We start from the raw sequence: 24,307 nt of genomic DNA, 5'->3' as shown, positions 1-24,307 counted from the left end.
TTGATAATTAAGAATTAAACGATGAAAGAGTCTCCTTTTTAGTCTTGTACTAGGAAAATATGTCGGATTTTCATCAGAATATATATATGCATTGGACAACCTAATTACATGAATTACTTTCCTTGTCTTTATGGAATTCATGCTGATCAATGCTGATGTATGGCTTTCTTCTTCTTCTATTTTTTTTTTTTTTTTTTTTATTGGCAAAGTTGTAGAGTAGTTAATGAAGCATGAAAGGGTAAACCAACCAAAACGGATGAAAAATCATTAAGGTAATTAGGGTTTTTTACACAATCTTTTAGGTCATACAATATGCTCCTCCAATCATTACCAACTCACGTATTATCTTTCTATATATACTCGGATACTCCTCTCTCTCTCTCTCTCTCTCTCTCTCTCATGCATGGGCTGCTCTTCACGTCCTACCAATGTAACAGCTTAATATAATATAGATCCAAATACAAAAAAATTGTATTTTTTTTCCTGATTCTCAATTGTTTCTGATAATTAGAGCATTGGCATTGAATTAACTATCATAATCTTCAAAATTTGATTAATATATAATTTTTTTACTTTTAACTAATAACTCAAAACTTGAAATCTATATTGAATTAGCCATCACACTTTATATCAAACTTGAAGTCTACATTGATAGGGAGGGAATAATCTGGAATTTCTGTCGCGTGTAGGAACCACCATGCAGTGAGATACACTAGCAGAAAAGAAAAGGAAAATACAAAAAATAATAAAATATTAAAATGAAGATGTTACAGTTCCCAACATATATGACTCGATGAATTTAGTGTAACTAATCTTCCAGAGGAATTGTGTTTAGATTTTTCCTTAAAATATGACTGCTTTTAGTAAACTGAAGTTTGTAACTTTGTAAGGATCGATGTATGATTTTGCCTTTTCTGCTTCTCTTTTGTTGCTTCTTCCATTCTTCTTTTGCTTTTCTTTCTTTGTTCAGACAGGAGGCCATGGAAGGAAGAGTACGTAGGTACTGTTTTTGCCAGGTCCCTAGCCTCTCTCTCCAAGGGGTGGGGTTAATTCAGTCATATACTTCAAACGCAGACAAGCCCGCACGCCCACATACATTATTACATACATATATAAATATATATATATATTTATTTATATATGCAACAAAAAGCGATATATATTTTAGAGTAATGCTACGTATTAGTCCTTGTTTACGGTTGATTCGTAGCACATCTTACGTGTGCATTTTTTTTTTAAAAAAAAAAAAAAAAGCAAAATCTCATTTTCCCCTCCCCACCCGATTCCCTCTTCCCCACTCGATTCCCTCTCTCAGCTCACTGCCTCACCCAATCCCGTTGTGCGCTACCTGCAGTGCCACCGTCCACCACCATCGGCTCCTCCTAACGCCAGCAACCTCCAACCACCTTCAAACCTCCACGGAAGCCTCACGCGTAGCGCCCCCACGCGAAACCCGAAATGGGTTCTCCTATACGGTTTGCTGCTGCTATCGCCGCCATCGTCAGCCTCCAGCCCCACCATCAAGTACCACCGAACCCCTTGACTTCCCCCTAACCCTGTCAAGCACGGCAACCCTCTCTCTCTCTTTCCCGAAATGGGTTTCACCCATAAGGGTTCTGCCCCTTACTGAGCCGTACGCCACCACCCACGATTCCAGACGCCAGGTGGGGATGGGGGAGAAGATACCGATGCCGGGTGGGGGTAAGGATGCCGCGGGCGAGGGGTGGGAGTGGGGGGAGAGGATGGGCGAGGGGCAGGGACGAGGGGCTCGAGCGAGACGGGGTAGAGAGAGAGAAATAAAATGTGTGAAATGAGAGGGAAATGAGTTTTGTTGTGGGGTGTTTTTAGTCATTTTACTTAGTGACACATAGGGTGTGATCCGGATGATTCAAAACAGGGGCTGCTCCCAATATTATTTCTATATTTTATGTTACCTTCTTTGGTTGCTGACACATTGTACGTACTAGATAATGGAATTCTATTGGCACATATTGAATTCGAATTTTCCACTTGCTTTGTTAAATTTTTTTTTTCAGGAAACATGAACAACATCTTGCACAACCAAATGGAGAGGCTAAGATCCCTTATCGGTTTGAAAGGTTGGGATTATTGTGTTATGTGGAAATTGAGTGAAGATCACAGGTACCTTCTCTGTGATGTCCATGGTTTATTTCAGGTTTATTGAATGGATGGGTTGCTGGACTGACAACACCACCCAAAATGCCGAGGAACTTCTCTTTCCTGTTTCTCCTATCCTTCCATGCAGGGATACACGTTTCAGCATTCAAGAACGTCGAAGTATTGTGACCTTCTAGGTAAACTGTCTTCTTCCCTGCCTCTCGACTCTGGGTGATCTGTATAAGTCATTTATGTATTTATTCAGCCATACATGCATGAGTTGTTCTTCATGAGGCATTTTCTTTCATATTTTCAAAATTTATAATCTCATTAAGATTTAAGGGTGTGACGGCCTGGAGCAGAATTTATGCACAGACCTTAATATCAAACGATCCCAATTGGCTAAACTTCTCAAATAACACAGAATCAAGTGTTGATCTAGAGGTGAGTACTCAACACCCACATCCACTCATCTTTTCTTTCTAAAAAAATTAGGCCCCAGATCAAGGTGAGTTGATAATGGTCCTATTCACATGATTTGCACGAAAGTATTGGTACTAGGGTTTTGATTCCATTGGCAGGAGGAGTTATTGAGCTGTTGGCTAATAAACAAGTATGATGCTTCGTATTCAATGTACCTAATTTCTTATTTTTCTTCAGCATGAACTTAACAAACGCAAGAATACTTGTCGCCCGGCCATGTTTTGCATGAGCGATATGGAGTAGCCTTTCCTTTGTTTATCTATGGCAAATGATCTTTTCATGATGACTGTTATATTGAGAAAGTTCATCTAAACTAATTCCTATTACAGGTTGCTGAAGATCAGCATGCCATTGATCCTATCACTGCCCAATGCAACATTTCACTGGAGCAGGAAGTCCTCATCACTTCAAGCAGCATGGACACAAGCTTCACCGTTGATGTAAATGCGATGTGTGAATTCCAATCAAAGCTGCCATTTTCAAGAGATGAAAATGATCACAAGGATCCCAACAATCATTTCCGGCCACCAGTTTTATCTGCAACTCCATAACAATATCTAAATATGACTTCCAACATCTCTGTTGACCAAATTTGCCTATGTGATTCTCCAACGAACTTCCTTCAGCAATGCAATTACACTTCAGAAGACAACCAAAAATGACACGTACCATGAAGGATAACACAATTCCTTCATTTCTGACAAACCCATCAACCCATTTAAGTCTTCCATTGAGAATGGGCACCAATTCGAGCTGGATACATTACAACAGTCCATGATGTCAAATTCATCTAACATGCATATCCAGTTTATGGAGCCATTCTCACAAAAGGAACAGCAGGGAAATGATATGGATTCCACCAAGCATGAGACAGGGCGAACAGATTCAATATCGGATTGCAGTGAGAAGCTTAATGATAGGCTCTTTGCTCTTCGGACTCTGGTCCCTAAGATTTCTAACGTATCCATCTTTAATCCTTTGCTTGGCTCACAAGAATGATAGGACTGAAAAGTCATTGTATCTTGAAGTTTCTTTATACCCCATTTTTGTTTATAAAAACTTCTTCGAGCTGGAGATATTGAAAAGTTTGGCATGCTCAGCTGGATAAGGCTTCTATCTTGGGGGATGCAATTGAATTTGTCAAGGAGTTGCAAAAGCAAGTGAGAGATCTCCAAGATGAACTTGAAGAGCATTCGGATGATGGAGGTAGATACACAGGCACATATGGCAACCACCAAAATGTCCAACCAGAAATTCTAAACCAAAATTGAATCGATCTTGGGCCTAAAACGGAACGTGATAGAGCTCAAAATGTCATTCGCCTGGCAGAATCAGGCAATGACAGTTCATCAAGACTGGGAAATTTCTAATGATAAGGCACAAACAGATGGAGGTACCTAATGTTCTTATATTATTTTCATCTTGGAAATCTATTTTCTTTGATATCTTCATGAGAAAAAGGTCTGCGGCAACTATAGGTGCAAGTGGATCGATCGTGGCTCAGATAGATGGGAACGAGTTCTTTGTGAAGGTATTCTGCGAGCACAAGCCTAGGGGGTTCATGACATAAATGGAGGCATTAAACTCTCTAGGACTGGAAGTAACAAATGCAAATGTAACTAGCTTCAGGGGCCCTTGTGTCCAATATTTTCAAAGTTGAGGTAAGTTTCGTTCACTTATAAAAAAAAAATTTGAGGTAAGTTTGTTCTAACACTTGTTTTCTTGTTATTATTATTTCTTTTTCAGAAAACGCCAGCTTCAATATACAAGAAGCCAAAAAGAGAATTTATGATATCTTATTTATGCGTTTTATGGACTGTAGAAAAGGGACAGTGAAATAGTTCAGGTTCATCATGTGAGGGACTCCTTGCTTGAGCTAACGCGATACCCATCCAGAGGGTGTCCCGAGATGGTTAAAGCATCAGAGAATGGTGTCGGCATGGATTATCAGCATAACCAGTACCAGTACCAGAACCATCTGTACAACTTTGGACAGGGACGGTTTCGAGGACTGGTTCGTACAGATAGATGGTGCTTGCCTTATGTTCGAAGTAGATAATAATTTTGTTCCGCTAAGTTTGGATTTATAATATGGTTCATAATTTTATAATTTGAAGTAGATAGGACTGCTTCATAATATGGTTTGGATTTATTTTGATATCTAAGTTTGGATGTTTTGTTTATATATAACTCCCACGTATCCGGTTTGTTTACACGGTTTTCCTTTATCATAAATAAGAGTTTCGATAAAATTGAAGTCTCGCCCCATTAAATAAAAAACCATCTGTACAACCATCATGTAGTTCCTTCCTCCACCACCTACACCATCTTCATAACTAACATATAATTAATTCCAGATTATCAAATACTTTGAACAAGTATAATTTTCTTTCAAACTTTGTATCACCTTATTGGAACATCTTTTACAAGCTCTGTATTAGATATATACACATACACTAGTCGTGCAACCACGTGATGTGTAGTATTTTGAACGTGAACTTTCTTAATTATTAAAAACGTACCATAATGGTGGACTGCCGATGAATCTACAAACCAAACAAAGTAGTAGGACTGTAGAAGAATATACAAAATGCAGACCCACATATCAATTAACAGACTGCAGACGCTATTTCCTTTACAAACAAAATGCGCCGGCCAAGAAAAAAACGCAAAAGAGCATAGGATTAGGTTCGGAGCATTAAATAAACCCAACCAATTTACTCAGAGTATACTTGCAACGCATGAAACCCAAAAGAGAAATAGAGAGATTCATACCCATAAATACATAGCAGGACCAAAGCTAAAAAATACAGAAAAGAATCAAAGAGCAACAGCACAGAAGGTTCAGTTTTCTTGAGAGAGACGAACCCTTAAACCGAATTGGTACAGCAGAAGTGAATTACTGACGTGGTTGACGTAGCAGTTTTGCTTGACAAAGTTAATGACTGTTCTCAAAGTTGATTAATCTTGACAGACGAAGAGCACAAGGAGCGAGAAACTTCATGAACGATATTTTTAAAGAGTATGCCACTCCATTTGCTCGTTTGGTGCGCTCCTGATTGGTTTTATTTTTATTTTTTTAACATATTTAAATATTTTTGTTTTTAAAAAAATATCAATATACTAATAGTCATTTTTTTAATCAGTAAGTAAAATAATTTTTTTTTTCAAAAAAAATTAAATACATGATTTTTCTAAATGAGAGAATAAAATAAAAAGACATACTAACATTATTCATTTTTAAAAGTTGGTTTAAGAGAAGTGTTACTCTACACAAATAAATTTATAAATTGATATTTGATATGGTATATTAAATTTATTTTATAATAAAAATAATTTCTCAATCTAATATATTACAAGCGGAAGAGGATCATTGTGGAACCAAATTTCGTGCAATAAACTGCAGCTGTGTGGATATTGCGTTTATTGGGTCGGGCCAACAACACTTAGGCCTTATTTGGAGATGTGATACGATGAAAAAATTGTGAATAGTATTACAATGATTTAAATTCAGACGTTTTATTAGATTTTAAGAAATAAAAAAAAAATTAGATAAAAATATTATAAAGTTAAAATATTTTTAGAATATAATTTTTATTTTAAAATTTAAAAAGGTGAATTATTTTTGTATTTTATTTGAAAGTTTAGAAAAATTATAATAATTATATAATTATTAGATAAAAAAAATTTAAGATTTAAAATTAAAAGGTATTTATGTTTAAATGATGTTTAGACTTGGTACAACTTTTTGCCCGAAAGTACTTTTTGCGATTGAAAAGATGTATATACAAGGTAAGATATAAACTCTACAATATTTAATAGAATAATATTAGTTTTCTTGCTGGGATATATATATATATATTTTTTTTTGACTTTGTGATTAAAAAATTATTTTTTTAATAATATTTTGAATTTTTATTTTTATTTTTTAAAAATATGTATGTAAAAAAACAAAAAAAAAACACATAAAATACACTAGCAGGGGCTCCAATAGTGACTCTAGTGTTACTCTATTTAATATAATTGTTTGTATGATGGTAGCAAATATTAAAGTAAGCATAGAGGATTTTTATAATTTTTAAAACATCAATCACTTTGAAAGTTGTTAATCTTTACATCATCTCTTAAATCTATCAAAAAGTTGTAACATTCTGATCCATTTTATTTCAAGAAAATAAAATTATCCTTCAAAGTCTCAAAAAGACAAAATACCATATCAAAAATAAAACTATTTTTTTAAAAATTAAATAAAATTGAAACTCTCTTTGAACTTTTTCTTAAAAAAGAATAATTTTGCAAAATTATAATTTTTTGGATATTTCTAAAGTTTTTTTATTTCATTCTTTTTACCATATGTAAAAAATGGAGAGGGGCCAAATTAGGATTTAGGTGAAAATATATTAGAACTTAATATTAAATTAAATATATTAAAAATAAAATTATATCTGTTTAGAATTAACAATGTATAAATGGCACTAGTGTATAGAGAAATGATAGTTGCAGTCATGAGTGCACAAGCGCACGCCATGCAATCGCTTTGAAAAAATGAATAAATACAGGATCTACATGAAAAGAAACTAATTTTTTAATAGTAGATTCTCTCTTTTTCAAAATAACTGCATAACGCTTGTGCACTCCACGACTATATCTAATATACCTTTCTAATTTCTTGGCTCAAAGTTGTACGTTTGGGCAGTTTTGATTTTCTCGGCAAAGTTGTAGAGTAGTTGAAGCATGAAAGGGGATACTAATTAATTACCAAAACGGATGATGATGATCAAAAACTTCGTAAGGTAGTTAGGGTTTTGTACACAATCTTAGGTCATGCAATATGCCCCTCTCCCCATCATTACCAACTCACGTATTATCTTTTCCTTCTTTTCCTCTCATCAGCTCCATCGCTACTTATAATATTCTTCAGTTTCCATACCAAAAAATAAAAAACAAAAATCTCTTTCTCATGCATGGGCTGCTGTTCACCTACCATTGTAACAGCTTCGATCCAAATATAAAAAGAAACAACTCATGTAGAATCAAAGTGAATATTATTAATATTGTTGTATTAATGTCTTCTTCTAAAAGCTTCAAAAGAAGATGAGGGTTTTTGTTTCTTCTGATCAGTTTTCTCATGAGATGGCTGTTTTGGAATGAATGAGGTAACGATGCTGGGTACATAAAATGAGAAGAAAAGACGTGAAGGCAACTGCATGCATATGCTGTAGCTCTATATATATATATATAGAAAAAATAAGCTCAACGTCCGTTATCAGAAATGATAAATGGCCGTCATGAGTTGATATTTTTTGTCTGATTTCTCAATTTTTTTTTCATATATAATCTAGGCAGGCTATATAGTTGATCATCATCTTCGATAACTCGGTTTCAGGTGGTTGTTATATAAGCTTGGATGGTGCCGCAGTTAATCATTGCTATCAACTGAAGTTAATTTGTATGGATATCTGGTTTTGCTTTTTCTGTTTCTCTTTCGCTGGTTCTTCCCTTCTTCTTTTGCTTTTCTTTCTTTGTTCAGTCAAAAGGGAAGTTGGAAGTAACAGGAGGTACTGTTTTCTGCCAGGTCTCTCTCTCTCTCTCTCTCTCTCTCAAAATGGTTCATTCAGTTACATACCTCACACGCAAACAAACGTACACATGCCCCAAAAAGCTTTATGATGAATTTTTATGTTACCTTCTTTATTTGCTGACATGATCTTGTATTAGATAATGGGATTCTAATAGCATCTCGAATTTCCAACTTGCTTTGTTCAAAAAAAAAAAATTCTTTCAGGAAACATGAACATCGTCTTGCACAACCTAATGGAGAGGCTAAGATCCCTTGTTGGTTTGAAAGGTTGGGATTATTGTGTTCTGTGGAAATTGAGTGAAGACCAAAGGTAAAGAAAAAGTACTTCCTAATCTCTCTCTCTCTCTCTCTCTCTCTCTGATTTTTGTGGTTTGTTTCAGGTTTATTGAATGGCTGGATTGTTGCTGTGCGGGGACTAACAACACCCCAAATGCCGGAGAACTTCTTTTTCCTGTTTCTCCCGTCCTTCCATGTAGGGATACCATTTATCCGCATCCAAGAACGAAATCTTGTGACCTTTTAGCTCAATTGCCTTCTTCCATGCCCCTCGACCCTGGGTACGTACGTATATATGTTTTAAGTACATGCATATCATGTATTCATTCAGCCTCACACTAATTATTCTTCAAACCCATTTCTTTCATATTGTCAAAATTTTAATCTCATTATGGGTGCGGCCTGGAGCAGAGTTTATGCACAAACCTTGATATCAAGCCAGCCCAGTTGGCTAAACTTCACAAATAATACAGAATCAAGTGTCCTAAAGGTGAGTACTCAACACCCTCATCCTCTCCTCTTTTTCTAATTTTTCTTCCTAAAAAATTAGACCCCAGATCATGACGAGTTGATAATGGTCCTATTCACATTTGCAGGAAAGCATTGGTACTAAGGTTTTGATTCCATTGGCAGGAGGAGTTATTGAACTGTTTGCTAATAAACAAGTATGATATTGTTGCCCCACGTTTTGCATGAGCAATATGGCATGGTGTAGCCTTTCCTTTGTTTGTTTTTTCATGATAATTAATTGTTTACATTGAGAAATTGTATCTAAACTATTTTCTATTATAGGTTGCTGAAGATCAGCATGTCATTGATCTTATCACTGCACAATGCAACATTTCACTGGAGGAGGAGGCCCTCATCAATTCGAGCAACATGGACACAAGCTTCACTCATGTTGATGTAAATGCAATGAGTGAGTTCCAATCAAAGCTGCCATTTCCGGGAGATGAAAATGATCACAAGGATCCCAACAATCATTTCCGGCCACCAGTTTCATCCGCAACACCATTACAAAATCTAAGTATGCCTTTCGACATCTCTGTTGACCGAATTCGCCTATCTGATTCTCCAACGAACTTCCTTCAGCAATGCAATTACACTACAGAAGACGGAACCAAAAATGAGACGTACCATGAAGGATCACACAATTCCTTCATTTCTGACAAACCCATCAACCCATTTAAGTCTTCCTCTGAAAATGGGCACCAATTCGAGATGGATGTATTACAACAGTCCATGATGACCAATTCATCTGACATGCATATCCAGTTTATGGAGCCATTCTCACAAAAGGAGCAGCAGGGGAATGACAAGGATTCCTTAAAGCACGAAACAGGACGAACAGATTCGATATCGGATTGCAGTGATCAGTTTGACGATGAGGACGATGCAAAGCATAGGCGAACGACTGGAAAGGGGCCTCAGTCGAAAAACCTTGTTGCTGAAAGGAGAAGAAGAAAGAAGCTTAATGATAGGCTCTATGCTCTTCGAGCGTTGGTCCCTAAGATTTCTAAGGTATATATATTCATCTTTAATCTTTTGCTTGGCTGACAAGAATGATATGTAGGACTGAAAAGGTCAATGTATGATCTTGAAGTTTCTTTAGATATACCGCATTCTTGTTTATGATCAAAACTTCTTCTAGCTATCGATGTTGTTGAAAAGTCGTGGCATGTTCAGTTGGATAGGGCTTCTATCCTGGGGGATGCAATTGAATTTGTCGAGGAGTTGCAAAAGCAAGTGAAAGATCTCCAAGATGAGCTTGAAGAGAATTCAGATGATGGATGTAGAAACACAGGCACGAATGGCAACCACCACAACGTCCAGCCAGAAATTCTAAATCAAAATGCAATCACTCTTGGCCCTAAAGATGAACATGATAAAGCTCCAAATGCCATTCATCTGGGAGAATCAGGCATTAATGGCAATTTGACGAAACAAAAACAGTACTCAGATATCTCTAATGACACGACACAACATGAGATGGAGGTATACGTACGTAGCTTAATGTTCTTTTGATCTTTCTTTGATCATGTCTTCATTCATGAGAAAAAAAGGAACTAATGGGGCAACTATAGGTGCAAGTGGAGGTGGCTCAAATAGATGGGAATAAGTTCTTTGTGAAGGTATTCTGTGAGCACAAGACTGGGGGGTTTGTGAGATTAATGGAGGCATTGAACTCACTGGGACTGGAAGTAACAAGTGCAAATGTAACTAGCTTCAGAAACTTAGTGTGCAATGTTTTCCAAGTTGAGGTAATTTATTAAGTTAATTGTTTTCAAATATACAATTAATTAGCAGCGTTAACAAGAATTTAGGAATATTGCTGCTTATTTATGCCATTTTATATTGTAGAAAAGGGACAGTGAAATAGTCGAGGCTGATCATGTGAGGGACTCCCTGCTTGAGCTAACGCGAACCCCATCCAGATCAGGGTGGCCCGAGATGGCTAAAGCATCAGAGAATGGTGGCGGCATGCAGGATTATCATCAAAACCAGAACCACCTGCACGATCACCATGCTGCTTCCTTCCACCACCACGGCCTACACCATCTTAATTCATAATTAAAATATAATTCCACATAAATGCGAAGCACTCCATACTTTTTTTTTAAAAAATTTTCTTTCAAGCTTTGTATGGTCTAATTATGTGAACATTTTCTACAATTAAGCTATATTTGTATTAATTATACATACATTATACATACATATATATATATACACTAGCAATACAGCAGTACTAGTCCTGCGTCATGTGCAGTTGATCGTGAAAAAATCTTAACGTTATCTGTAATACGTAAAAGTGACTGCACATAATTTTTGATTAATTATATATATAAGAAAGAAGATGATAGTACTTTATCCGAAAGACCAAAAAACAAAAAAACAAAAAGCGACAGCGTCTCGTGCTTTCATATACAAAAGCAAAGTTCCTTCTTAAAAAATTATGTGTTACTAGTCTTCAACTTGTGCAATCCGCGAGAATAATTACTTAACTATCATGCATATTTGTCTAAGATTTTTGTCACAAAAAGTCTAAGATGCAAAAGTACTATTCTTATAATCTTAGAGAAAGGGTATTTTATTTTATTTTTTTAATGTATCAAACAACATTGAAATTAAGTGGTTGAAATACAAAAATATAGATAGGTTTGGATAGTGAATTGAGATGAAAGTTAAAAGTTAAATAAAATATTATTAAAATATTATTTTTTAATATTATTATTTTTTTGAAATTTAAAAAAATTGAATTGTTTATTATATTTTATGAAGAAATTTAAAAAAATTGTAATAATTAGATAAAATGAAATGAGTTAAAAGATTTTCACCATCCAAACCTTCTCAATCTCATGTATTAACGTGAATTCATATGATCTGACAAACCATATCAATTTGTAAAAATATTTTTATAATGTTTTCGTGGGTAGAGTATTTATAAAATAGGTATGACGTGTATTAGAAACGATGTATTCACAGTAAAAGTCAATGTTCTGTTTTTTTTTTTCTTTGTTGAATATACAAGGCAATGTACAATGGCCTGAATGGCAAGTCCGCAACGGAAAAAGCTCGGCCCAGAAGTTCAAAAACCCTAGAAACACCCTAGCCTCCTTTTTCCTTCATACAACAATGGCGGGTGGGCGATTCCGCGAGCTCCTAAAAAAGTATGGAAAGGTTGCCTTGGGCGTTCATTTCTCGGTCTCCGCGGCCTCCATCACCGGCCTCTATGTCGCCATCAAGAACAACGTCGACGTCGAGTCCCTCCTCGAGAAATTGCACATGGGCGGCGTCGGATCCTCCACCAAGGACCACTCTCCCCCTGAAACTTCTTCTTCATCTTCGGATGGGTTTGTGATCGAGGAGGACAGACCGGTTTCTGAGACCCAATCGACAGTGGTGTTGGAGGAGAAGAAGCGGAATCGGACGGCCGAGCTGGCCGCGTCGACTGGTGGAGCCCTGGCTCTGGCTGTACTCTGTAACAAGGCTTTGTTTCCCATTCGGGTTCCGATTACCATCGCGCTTACGCCTCCAGTGGCGAGGTTCTTAGCTAGGAGGGGGATCGGCAAGAACGGTGCATAATTTTTTTTTTTTTTTATCTTTTACGAAAAATTTGTGGTTTTTCCTGGTCTGAAATAATTTTCCTTTGTGCTCATTTGGCAATTTCAGTTGGGGGAAACAGAGAAATGGAGAAAAGATATAAATGGTTTTTCTAGTTTTTGTAATGGGATTATTGGGTATTAATTGAAATTGGAATATGTGCCTGGAAATTCTTCATCCTCCTGCATTTTGATGAATCAAACTCTGGTCCCATTTGATTTTCTTTTCTTCCTGACCCAGAATGGGATTAATTGTTAGTGTTATTTTGTTGCTTATCTCTGCAATAATTTTTTTAGGATAAGATGGAGAATCCAACTAGCCCAAGGCTCAGTTGCTTGCAATCAAATAAACTAAAATACCATATACTTGAGAGACAATTGGTTCGATTTTACAGTCCAATAAAACAATTGAAGATCGCTACATCGAATAAGGGTTTAACCCTTCATATGAATGCTATTTTTTTTTCTATTAAAGAATTGAAACAGAAATTTGCAGAAGATTTTTCTTCAATTGAATGTGAATCGTCGTCTGTCATCAACAGGAGCAAAAACGATTGTTAATGTGAAACCCAACTGCCTTTCCAAACCCAGAGAAAAACCCCTTGAAAGTGTCAAAACAATGAGTTTGGAGCAAAATCCAAGAGAATTCTATATGAATGGAAATCATATAGGAGAATCCAGAGATTTTGCTCCAAAAAAATAGAATAGGCTTTCACACCATAAATGAATCGTTCACAATGCAGGAAAGCCTGTACACTGATGGATAGCTGGAAATTTGAAGCAACCGCAATGAATCGAAGACTGACCTTGTTGAACTAATATTTTGGGTCCTCCAAATACACTAAGACTGTAGCAGATGCTTGAATTCATGACAATCAGCTCCAACTTCACTGAGTAGCAAGAAAAGCTTCGGCAATATCTTCGCTAGCATCAGTTTGAAACCAACTGAAGTTGAATTGGCATTGTTCTTATCACTCACAGAGGCGTCCTCAGTGAGAGAGCCTACTAAACAACCTTTCATATAAGTGTCACAGGCCTTGAGTACGTAATAACCACGCTTACTGAAATGGTCTTTAACAAGCTCTTCGAAGTCCTGCACAAACCATTAAGATGGTTACAAACTGTAAGTAGTCAAGATATAAAAATGTATTTATAACTAGGTCATATATTTGATTTTACAAAGATTATAAAAGATACTAAGGATGTATATTCTCCACTTGCTTATCTTTATCTTATGTTGAGTATCTTCCAAAAAATCTATATCTTATGTTGAGTATCTAGTCGAATTTGATTCTATTCGAATACCAAGCTATTAATACATTCTATAATGTTTCAATATGACAATAATCACATAATCATACTGCTCTAATCTAATTTGGATTGGAAAAAAAAAAAAAGAAAAGTTAAATTAAAGTCAAATAGTCTTCTTCACAATATACATATGCGGTATAAGGAATTACCAAAGTTTTACGCTTACTGATAAAATAAAGGTTGGGTTTTTACTCTATGCACAATGCCTCCACACAATTAAAGAAGAAACCAAATCAAATCTTCCAAAGTTCATTCGAACATAATACCACTATCTTTTGTGATTCAAGAATTAACAATTCCTCTACTGTTGACTGTATAATACCTCGTGACTTCATAAAATGCCTTTGTTTATACAGCTGATTGCTAATAATAATATTGCAGTTTTCACAAACTCGGCAATGGATTCTAGCTTGAAAATAAAGCACAGACAATGATCAAGCTTTTTTGCCAAGATTTTGGGCAAATTATGTATATCTATGATAATTAACAGGAAAGGGATTCAAACAGGGGAAAACTAATATTTGAATACTGGTATATAATATAATACCTTTGGAGGCTTCCTCATAAGATACATCATTGTCTTGCAGTTCAGCAAGAAAGTATTCTCATTGCAAGACAATGATTTTTTCTCTCCCTCAGCTGTCCCAATCTGCTTGTCATAGCCAGCTTCATTAAAATATGGCTTAGAATTTAGCACTAACCCCTGAAGTGAAACTAGAACTTGTAGGATGCTAGAAGACTTTGGATCCCAAACTTCATTTCCTTTTCCAATCCAAGTATTCAAAAGGCTAAGGCACACCTTGCCATCCTCGTATAAATTTGGATTTATCCGCCAGCCACCTGAATGATAGGATACCAACTGCACACAATAAACTTAGTCAGAGAACAGATAAGAGACACCCTTTCTGCATCGAAGCCCACGAAAATATTTAGGATTGGCTCAAATAATCAGGAAGTACAGCTTCTAAACCAAAGATAGAACTAGAAATTAAAATCAGTATATCTTACTGGTGGAGCATCAGGGTATTCTGGCGGGAGGTGAAAATCGAAGAAGAAGAGCCCATCTTGGTAAGGCGTCCCGTATGCCCCAACTATAACTGCCCTTAAGAGATCCATTCTATCTTCATAAACTCGTACATAGATTGTATCTATTGAAAATATCCGTCATTAAAGCCAAGAGTCGCTAAGAAAGGACATAATTGTCAAAATCTCATAATCCATTATACAATTAATGTACTAAAGTGTTGCTTACCAGGAAGGTTATTCTGAAGGATGCTCCAATCTTGTTGAACCTTCTTAAACCAACTCCTTCCATTGGTATTCTGAGAGTGACATTCATTTGAAAAGAGGTCAAATACAAAAAAGAGATCCTTCTGTGTATGAGAGTCAACTGAACTCCTATGCAGAAGCATTAAGAAACATGCAAAGTATACACTACAGATATCACGCAACAAAAATGCTCAAGTCAACTGCTCAGTCAGAATTCAATGACACTCCAAATGACTTTATTGTTCTTTTTTTTTTTTAAACGTCAAAGGAAAAACATTGTGACATTAAGCAAAATAATAAAAACTGGAGAGAGGAAAATTCTGACATATTAAATAAGCATAAATTCTTTTTCAAGCTCAAATAGCACTTCCTCCCCCTATAAGAATGGGATGGGCGGTGCGGTCGTTTGCTTAAAACTTAGCAAGTGCCCATGTAACTTAAGTATCCTATAATAGATCTACATACATTTAAAGAGTATTCCTGTAAGATCTGACTAAAAAATGCAAGGATGTAAAGTATTTGTGATGTCCAAGGATGATACTCAAAAGGATAAAAGGCATTTACCTGTCCATATGCACCAAGAAAATAATGGTCCACAGGATTTTTAGCTATATCAAAGTGTTTGAAACCACAAATGTCATCCCCTAAATATGCTGGAGCATTTGACTCTTCAGCCCTCAAATCACATGAAGCTTCTGCTACTTCAAACAATTCATGTGCCTCAGAAACGTCCTGCTCTTCTTTAATTTCAGTACCACAGCTATCAATGATATTTGGTTTCTGAGAACTATACTCATCACTAGAGTCTTTTCCCTCAGAAATCTGTATTGTCCGGAGGGATTCAAGCTCACCTTCAACTTTGGAATCCAAACTGCATGGATCTAAATTCTTTTGTCCCAGTGAGAATATTCCAGTGGCCAGTCTTGACACAAACCGAAATGCAGCAAAGGGAACTGACAGTGCCGTAGTTTTGCTAGAACTCTCTCCACTTTCTTCTGGTTCAGAATCTACGTAGTTGGCATTATGCAGCACATCTTCCTGAACATCATTGACTACAAATCATTCACTCATCCAACAGATAAAACGATATACAATACTGAGTATATTGGTCTTCTTAAAGCAAATTACATGTGGTCAGAAGAATAGAATATGAATTATGGCAATCATATAAGGTTCCACCTCTAGAATGAGAACATCAAATTTGTTCCCTGGCATCTACTCAACCCTACTTTTTTTCCTTTGCATGTACTCAACCATCCAATTTATTAGTTCAAGAATTAATTTAAAATGAATGTCAATACGTTAAGATCTTGAAAATCATCGTGTGGCATTATAAAAGTTAGGATATGAGTAGCCATAGTACAATTTTGCCAAACCTCATTTTCTAAATCCTGACCTAGGTATCCTTTTTAGGACATTCAATTACAAGCCCTATCCAGCAAGAGCACCACACATACTGCTTTCTATGGCGGGTATTTGTTTAACAGACTGTAAACAAATTTGAATGACACACGTAAAAATGTGCTGAACAGAAACAAACCTCTTGAACATTCTCGAGGGTATCCATCTCGTTGTCATTCACAGTTTCCCAACTAGCAGCATCATCACTAACTTCACTCCCAGCCGCAACTGAATCATCATCTCGATCAACAACATAGATTGATTGAGGTCCAACCTAAAGGCATTCAAATAATCAAAGCAAACACCATGAGAACTCTTTCACGAGAATGGAAAAAAATTCAAATAAATGTATGACTCTTCTTTCTTTTTTAAGTAATTGTATGACTGAATATATGATTTCAAATTCCATTCCCTCTCTCCATCTCATGAGCATCAAACCAAACCATTTTACGTCTCTAGTTGACATAAATAAGGTCATTCATATCTGGAATAAAACAGCCTTTATCCCTTGCCTTAATCCTTTTTCTGTCCATTCCCGAGGAATATCAACATTCACAACAATTATATCATATATTTACAAATTCCAGTTACAGATTAAGCATTGTTTTAGATACAATACTCAAGAAAAAAACAAACAATGGAAGTTTTCCCCATTCATAAACAGAAAAAAAGGATATAATGTTATGAGGCAAGAATCATACCGTTGAAACCATCTCATCAGCCCATGTAACTTCAATATCACCATTCCTTAGACCAGTTATATTCCCGACCCAAGAGAGATCGGAGAAGCCACTCCAAACTTTATTTCCAGATGCATCGTCTACACTTCTACATCCCGAGTGTTTTGTGACATCCCTTCTAATCTCATTTGGCCTATTTTGCAGCTTTGATTGCGGAATGGAGTCCATGCCAGTAGCTGTTTCTGAAGAAACAGAAACTGGAGACAATCGAACAACTACATCCCCATAGCAGTAATAATAATCTGGATGTCCCTCCAACTCATACACACTTACAATTTCCTCTTTATCAAACTCTCGAGGATCTTCTGCCTGGGCAACTGGCTTTAACCACCTTACACAAGCTGTTCGTTCCTTTCCATTCACACTTTTCACAACCCCAACACGCCCGACTTCTTCAACACCATCCCCATCATCAGAGACCTTCTCCACCACATACTGCTCGGCAACAAATTCATGATCACCAGGACTACCAATCGGAATCAAACTTGTCGAATCCAGCCCACAACCTGTTGTTCCATCCTGCCATGCCACATCAACCTTTGTCCTGGTATTGGCAATCAAAAGGGATTTTTCAAAACTTTCCTCTTTCTTTCGAGCTTTCTTGTCCCTCCTAACAACTACTTTACAGATCTTCTTGCGATGAAGAGACCAAGATTCATGGACAGGCTCCTTTGAAACAGACAATGAACTACAGCAAGAGCTGGACTCAGGCTCGTTGATTCGAAAGTTTCTATCAATTCCATCCATTGCATCAACCGGATTAAGATCCATGGATTCATTATTTTCATCTGATTCCTCCAATGAAACCTCTTCCGAATCGCACCCACTTCCCATTTGAGTAGTAGAATCTAACTCGCAGTTGATGTAATGTTGAAGTTCTAATTTTGATAAACCACTGTCTAAGGGAATGGAGGATGAAAGAGCCAACGTGGGGAGAATACACAGGTCACCCCATTTCCAATTTGTATGGGAAAAACAAGACAATAGTTTTAAATTTTTTGGACTCTGCTCTTCAGCAGGGGGAGTTGAAGAATTTGGTCCATAGCTGGCAGATGTTATCCAATCAATAAAAACTGAACCCACTGTAACCTTTGTAACAGTACCTTCCAACCGATTAGGTTTCCACAAGCCAGACAGCCACCTGGAATTCTTGAAAACTGATGAAGAACTGGCCCTAACACGCTGGCCAGGATAGTAAGGAAAATGTCCATCTTCAAGGATATTCTTGGAAATTGGTTTTAGCTTCAGTGGCTCAACTTTTGGGACCTTACACACAGAACCATCATCAAACAACACAGTCACATTATCTAAAACATCTTCAATTTTACCTAGCCAGGGACCCAGGATTGCATAGTCACCAACAGTGAAATCCCTTATGCGTTTCAAGTATTTGGATGAAATATCTTTCATAATAGATCCATCAGAAGATAACAAATCAACAGAGGTATTCACATTTACCACAACACCCACTTGCCCAGTTGGGTCCAAAGCAGTGGCAACAAAATCCCCATGTAAGAATCCACGATCAACAACTGCTACGTCATTAAGACTTATGGTTGACTCAGTTTCATCCATCCAAAGTACTCGCACCTGGTCTGCTGGAAGAGGACCACTCTCACCACCACCTCCTTCCCCATCAGTATTGCCATTGGCATTTCTATTTCCATCACCATCTTCTTCCTCATTCTCGCCGTTGTCGTCTTCATCACCACCATCCTCATCCTCATCCTCATCCTCATCATTGTTAATGCTGCTATCTGAATCTGTGTCACCAGCAACTTCAGTCACTATCCCAATCATGCCACTGCTATTGCTTTTTACAACATCTTGCCTATACATATGTGGAATATTTTGGTTGTTACTGGCTGCATTATTAGGTTTGCTAAGTTCATTAGTTTCACTATCTACACTTGAATCACAAACAAGCCCACTTGTGGCAGAACAACTTTGGTGCGAAGAATTATCATCATGAGCACGTGTGCCAGGCTCATTAACTTTACCAACAGAGTCATATGGTTCGTTTTCCATCTGAAGAAAAATCAAAAGAATATGGTAAGACTATTTTTCCAACTTTTACTGTTGTTCAATCGAAAATCATGATGTAACAAAAAATTCATCCACAGGCAATATGACCATCTCTACCCTTAAATGAGTTCTACCAGAACCAGGTTATTCGCAGCGATACATCTATAGCAAATAAATAAACTACAATTTTTCAGTCTTCTTCCCTAAGAAAATGAAACATCCAGCTAAGAGGCATTTAATGTCAGAAATCATTATGGCATTTTGGGAATCTTGATATCAATCCGCTTCCATTTGCCTGCAGAGTGCAGACTCTAAGCACGGGTATAATTTTCAGGATTACTTAATGGGAAAATCTTAAACAAGAAAAAAGAACTTATCTTTCAATCATCAACTCAAAGGCTGACCACAGAAAAGAATTTTAATTGTATGTACACCTGTCCATTGCTTATCTCCAGTCACCTTAAATGTAATTATCGCTAAATAATCTCCATATTCAAACTAACCACAGAGCGAGAGCTAGAGATGCCAAAGCCACTACAGCGAAACAATATAGCCATTCATCCAACGTATGATGAAAGCAACAATCTTATCAGACTCATAAAACACGACTACGCAACTTCACCAACAAAAATTAGCCGAAAATGCCACGCTTCACATATTTCTTCAATATCCTAAACCCATTGATCATGCACCAAATATTTGTAAAAGATACGATACGATACATTCACGACTAAAAAAATAAGAAAAATCATTAAGATTATTTAAACGAAATACTAGAAGAACCATTGGGTAGCTCAAACTCCACCAAGCCAATCGATCATCAAACCTAAAAGGTACCGGTAAAAACTCAAAATCCATTTTAGAAAAACGAATAATTTGATCGCAAAATTGATCTAAATAACATGTATAAGTCCACAAAATTCAAAAATTTAAAAGAAAAACGAAAAAGGCCGGCAATAAATTTGAGCTTTAAGCGAAAGGTGGTAGCTGGATTTAAGATCTTCTACATAAATTACCTATTCGAACCGAAGGAAATTGAGCACCGATAGATTGAAGAAGAGAAGAAGAAGACGACGACGAAGTGTTGCGTTTTTGAACGAGGAGCTCCTGTTGGAGAATTATAAAGCGTGCGAAGAAGGGAGGGAAGAAGGGATTACAGCCGGAGTTGCATTGCGAAAGAGGATGTAGGGGCAAGATAGTAATTAAACTATTGTACAATTGGCATTTCCTAAGTTCTCATTGGCTTGGCTAAATTTATCTTTAAAATTTAACCAATATCATACTTTTTTACATTTACTTATTCTATTTAAATTCAATCTCATATTAAATTATTCATTCACTCTTTATATAATTATAAAATATTATTAATTTAATAATTTTTTTATTTAATTTATTTTTATCACATTTTGTATCTTTACCAATTAAATATTAATAATAATTATATTGTAATTAAATTAATATTAAAAAAATCATATTTTCAAAAATCATTTAATACTAATAACAAAAAATATTTGATTAAACTCATTTAAAATTCTATCTAAATTTCTTGATTATAAATCAAATAATATTTTTACTTAGAGTGAGAAATTAATATTTTAATATTTATTTAGAATAAAAAATTAATATTTTAATATTTAATAAATCAATTGTGGTTCTCCATATTTAACTAACCATTATAACAAAAATTTAAATTATTTTACATTTACTCAATTCAATATAAAATATTTTTCACATCAATTATACAAATTTTAGCCACCTCACCCTTGTATACGGACGTTTGGGATTCGAAATGACGAAGTATTCCCCTGGCTTTGGATGATATGGCAGGCCAACGTAGGGGGACCCAACCGTAATGGTGATCCAGCACCACCGTTGGATGTGGGGACTTGACGAATGGGAAATGTCGTGATCGTTTTGGGTTTTCTTAAATTTGTTTGCGTAGAATAATGGGGTTGGAAGCTAAAATTGGTTTTTTTTTTTTTCTTTTTTGAAAATTAATACTATATAAAATTTTAGGCTGTGTAAATTATGTGTATTTCTTTAAAAAGAAAAAGTAAAATTTAAGTGCTATTTAAATAGTGAAATGAGTTGAGATGGTTTTAGATAAAAGTTAAATAAAATATTATTAGAATATTATTTTTTAATATTCTCATTATTTTTAGATTTGAAAAAGTTGAATTATTTATTATATTTAGTGTAAAAATTTAAAAAAATTATAATGATGAGATGAGATAATATAAATACTTTCACTACTCAAATAAGGTCTCCGTTGATTTTTACATAAAGATTCTAGACAAGAGTGTTCTCGCACACTTTCTTTCTTAAAAAAAAAAGTCTATTATTAAAAAAAATAATTTTTTTATATAAATTTCAGATTTATCTATTTAAAAATATATATGTATATGTATGTGGTACAAATTCTACGAATATCATTTTTCTTATGTTACAAGGGTTATGCACAAATTCTAAAAAATATCATTTTTCTTATGTTACAAGGGTTATGTTTACTAATGTTTAGTTTTGAGCAAGAATAGGGATGCCTTTCTTTTCTTGAGTCGTGGGAGACTGACTGCTGGAGGTTTAGAGGGAAAAGGAAAGGTAGCTTTTTTCTTTTTCGTAAGGGAAGAATTCAAGATTGTTGCTGCTACTTTCGGTAACCTTTTTTTTATTTTTATTATTTTTTTTATTGATATAATCATATAAGCATAATTCAAATAAACATAAAGTATATATGTGATTACACTTATTTAAAAACTAAAAATTATTAAAAAGAAATCATGAAAGTTTCCATTTAAATTGGTCCGCATAAATAAAATCTTCCATAAAAAATTCTTAAACACTTTCAATGAACCTTCATCCTCAAAATGTCTATCATTTTAAGGATTAGATTAGATCGTTAATTTCTTCTAGAAAGTAACCAAAAAATCCACGAAATTTGTTGGGTATGCAGGTGACAGGCCCATAACAAGAAGGAAGGTCTAGCACAATAGATCGAGTGAGACGGTACTGCACTTTGCTCCACTTGGAAAACACTTCTGCTCTGTACGGAAGTCGGAGAAGATGATCGTGTGCGTCGCCGTCGTCGGCCACCAGGTACCTGCGCCTCCTAATAAATCTCATTCTTTTCACTTTTTTTTTTTTTTTTTTTTTGATTTGATCTTTCTTTTGCTGGTTGTTACAGAACAACCCGCTGTACATACAGAGCTTCACCGAGGCCGACGATGCCCTCAAGCTCCACCACATCGTCCACTGCTCCCTCGATGTCGTCGACGAGCGAGGTAAACTTTACTCTTAACGATCTCGGATCCAAGTCCATTATCCATACCGTACAGCTCCTAGGTACTTTAAGATTTGAATTTCTTAGCCAAAGCGTGTTTTATTATACGAATACTCTTACCGATCGATCGATTTGAATCATTTTGTTTACCTAATGTTTCAGTGAACAATCCGAAAAAATCTGGGCCGACGCTAAACGAGACATTTCTGGGTCTGCTTTATCCGACCGAAAATTACAAAGTGTAAGTGCAATTCCCAATGCAACGGATTCATAAAAAAGAGTTGCACACAAGTTTGTGCAATTTTAATTTTGTAAGAAAATTGGTTTTGCTTGCGACAGTATCGTGTCGTGCTTGTGAATGATTTTATAGATTATGTTGTGGTGTAGGTACGGGTATCTGACTAATACAAAGGTGAAGTTTATCGTGGTGACAACGGATCTAGATGTCAGAGACGCCGATGTTCGAAACGTGAGTGGAAATGTTTCTTAGGAAAATCGGAGTGATGAGACTTTGATTTTGAAAGCTTGTGCAATCTTGGTGATTATAAATCATTTGATCCTGTATACATGAATACATATATGTATATTTACGTATGCAAATGATGTATGTATTGTTATGTGCACATATGACCTCAACTCCAAAAGAAAAGCTAGAGAACTTTTCTGTTAGTTTTGTAATAGCCTGGTGAAACATAATTCTTTTTGCTGAAGTGACTTTTGTGTTGGTGTGGGCACTGAGGGCTGAAGTGACTTTGCAGGCGTTCTTGGTTCCTCGAGCAAGATAAATCAATTGTGATCTTTGAGTTATGAAATAGATGATATTGGTTAAATGCAACTGGTATTGGCATCTTGTCTGGTAAAGTTCTTGTCTGGAGAAGATTGCGAATATAATATTATAAAGATCAGTTCTTGCAATTTCCATATGATTAAGCATCTCTTGAATAGAAATGAACATGCTTTAATCGTGTTGTCTAGGAGATAATACATATCTGGACGTATTTATGTTATAATTACATGTAAACATTATCCTTTACGGTTCATTTTATTACATGTTTGTGTACATTTATGAACCGTTGGTTTCCTGCCTCATCATACACTTCCTTCATAGTGTAGTGGTTGCTACTTTTCTAATTGCTTTTAGTAATTTGGTGCTTCTACATCTGATTACTGTAGTCTTCATCTGTGGCATACATTGAATAATAACTTTCTTTCTTTCCTGAGTTTATGTCTCTGTGGAATATGCTGTACAGTTTTTCAGGAGGTTCCATGCTGCATATGTCGATGCGGTTTCAAACCCGTTTCATGTGCCGGGGAAGAAAATAACCTCCAGAGCTTTTGCAGAAAGGGTCAGCACCATAGTCAAATCATTTGGGTTGAGTTCAGCTGGGTGAATAACTGCTGCCAGTCTAGAAGCTAAACCTTCATGAATTTTCCTTTATGAATGAATCTTGTTGAATATGTATGCGGATGCGGACCACCACCACCCCCCCCCCCCCCCCCGCGCCGGTTGCACTGCTTTTGTTTCACATAGGATTTGGGTCTAGGTGAGCTCATCCATATATCTCAGAGATTGTAACGCTAACCATCCAACAGAGAACTTCAATTTAAGTGATAGCGGAGCTACACACAAGTGATCTTGTTATTTCTTGTTACCTGGAAAGTCTTATAATATTTGGCTTAATCTGTTTTCACAGAAAGTTAATTATATAGAGAGGGAGTTATCTTG

General features: G+C 35.9%; 4 protein-coding genes and 1 pseudogene across 10 annotated transcripts; 4 read left to right on the top strand and 1 right to left on the bottom strand.

The window, feature by feature from the left end:
- The first annotated feature begins 2,065 nt into the window (after positions 1–2,065).
- Positions 2,066–4,660, top strand: LOC121258808 (annotated as a pseudogene).
- A 2,877-nt stretch (positions 4,661–7,537) lies between these two features.
- LOC121257535 (transcription factor ABORTED MICROSPORES-like) lies at positions 7,538–11,142 on the top strand. 2 transcript variants are annotated; one of them, XM_041158564.1, is made up of 10 exons: positions 7,538–7,757; positions 7,988–8,176; positions 8,387–8,492; positions 8,563–8,739; positions 8,870–8,948; positions 9,055–9,123; positions 9,251–9,979; positions 10,145–10,453; positions 10,543–10,719; positions 10,820–11,142. In XM_041158564.1, exons 2-10 carry the CDS (start codon positions 8,053–8,055, stop codon positions 11,027–11,029), a joined length of 1,980 nt encoding a protein of 659 aa, XP_041014498.1. In that variant the 5' UTR covers positions 7,538–7,757; positions 7,988–8,052; the 3' UTR covers positions 11,030–11,142. The 2 variants fall into 2 exon arrangements, with proteins under 2 accessions (XP_041014498.1, XP_041014499.1); XM_041158565.1 differs by having other exon boundaries at positions 7,575–7,757; positions 7,988–8,050; positions 10,820–11,106.
- An 828-nt stretch (positions 11,143–11,970) lies between these two features.
- LOC121257534 lies at positions 11,971–12,736 on the top strand. Its single transcript, XM_041158563.1, has one exon. The coding sequence runs from the start codon at positions 12,092–12,094 to the stop codon at positions 12,539–12,541; it is 450 nt and encodes a 149-aa protein (XP_041014497.1). The 5' UTR covers positions 11,971–12,091; the 3' UTR covers positions 12,542–12,736.
- A 154-nt stretch (positions 12,737–12,890) lies between these two features.
- On the bottom strand, positions 12,891–20,522 carry LOC121257532 (probable ubiquitin-conjugating enzyme E2 23). 2 transcript variants are annotated; one of them, XM_041158562.1, is made up of 8 exons: positions 20,321–20,522; positions 17,241–19,042; positions 16,679–16,813; positions 15,703–16,176; positions 15,122–15,191; positions 14,878–15,017; positions 14,417–14,728; positions 12,891–13,651 (listed from the first exon to the last, which is right to left on the bottom strand). In XM_041158562.1, exons 2-8 carry the CDS (start codon positions 18,852–18,854, stop codon positions 13,400–13,402), a joined length of 2,997 nt encoding a protein of 998 aa, XP_041014496.1. In that variant the 5' UTR covers positions 18,855–19,042; positions 20,321–20,522; the 3' UTR covers positions 12,891–13,399. The 2 variants fall into 2 exon arrangements, with proteins under 2 accessions (XP_041014496.1, XP_041014495.1); XM_041158561.1 differs by having other exon boundaries at positions 17,241–19,307; positions 20,321–20,502.
- A 1,324-nt stretch (positions 20,523–21,846) lies between these two features.
- LOC121257531 (trafficking protein particle complex subunit 2-like protein) lies at positions 21,847–24,233 on the top strand. Of its 5 annotated transcripts, XM_041158557.1 has the most exons (7): positions 21,847–21,957; positions 22,255–22,397; positions 22,486–22,582; positions 22,744–22,822; positions 22,969–23,050; positions 23,832–24,045; positions 24,077–24,233. In XM_041158557.1, the coding sequence occupies exons 2-6, from the start codon at positions 22,365–22,367 to the stop codon at positions 23,970–23,972; spliced, it is 432 nt and encodes a 143-aa protein (XP_041014491.1). In that variant the 5' UTR covers positions 21,847–21,957; positions 22,255–22,364; the 3' UTR covers positions 23,973–24,045; positions 24,077–24,233. The 5 variants fall into 5 exon arrangements, with proteins under 5 accessions (XP_041014491.1, XP_041014493.1, XP_041014492.1 ...); XM_041158559.1 differs by lacking the exon at positions 21,847–21,957 and having other exon boundaries at positions 22,130–22,397; positions 22,507–22,643; XM_041158560.1 differs by lacking the exon at positions 21,847–21,957 and having other exon boundaries at positions 22,137–22,397; positions 22,507–22,582.
- Positions 24,234–24,307: the final 74 nt, after the last annotated feature.

The sequence above is a fragment of the Juglans microcarpa x Juglans regia genome, chromosome 3S (genome assembly GCF_004785595.1).
Source record: "Juglans microcarpa x Juglans regia isolate MS1-56 chromosome 3S, Jm3101_v1.0, whole genome shotgun sequence".
Lineage (NCBI taxonomy): Eukaryota > Viridiplantae > Streptophyta > Magnoliopsida > Fagales > Juglandaceae > Juglans > Juglans microcarpa x Juglans regia.
The sequence above is the reverse complement of the archived record's forward strand: the minus strand, read 5'-3'. Positions and strand labels throughout refer to the sequence as shown.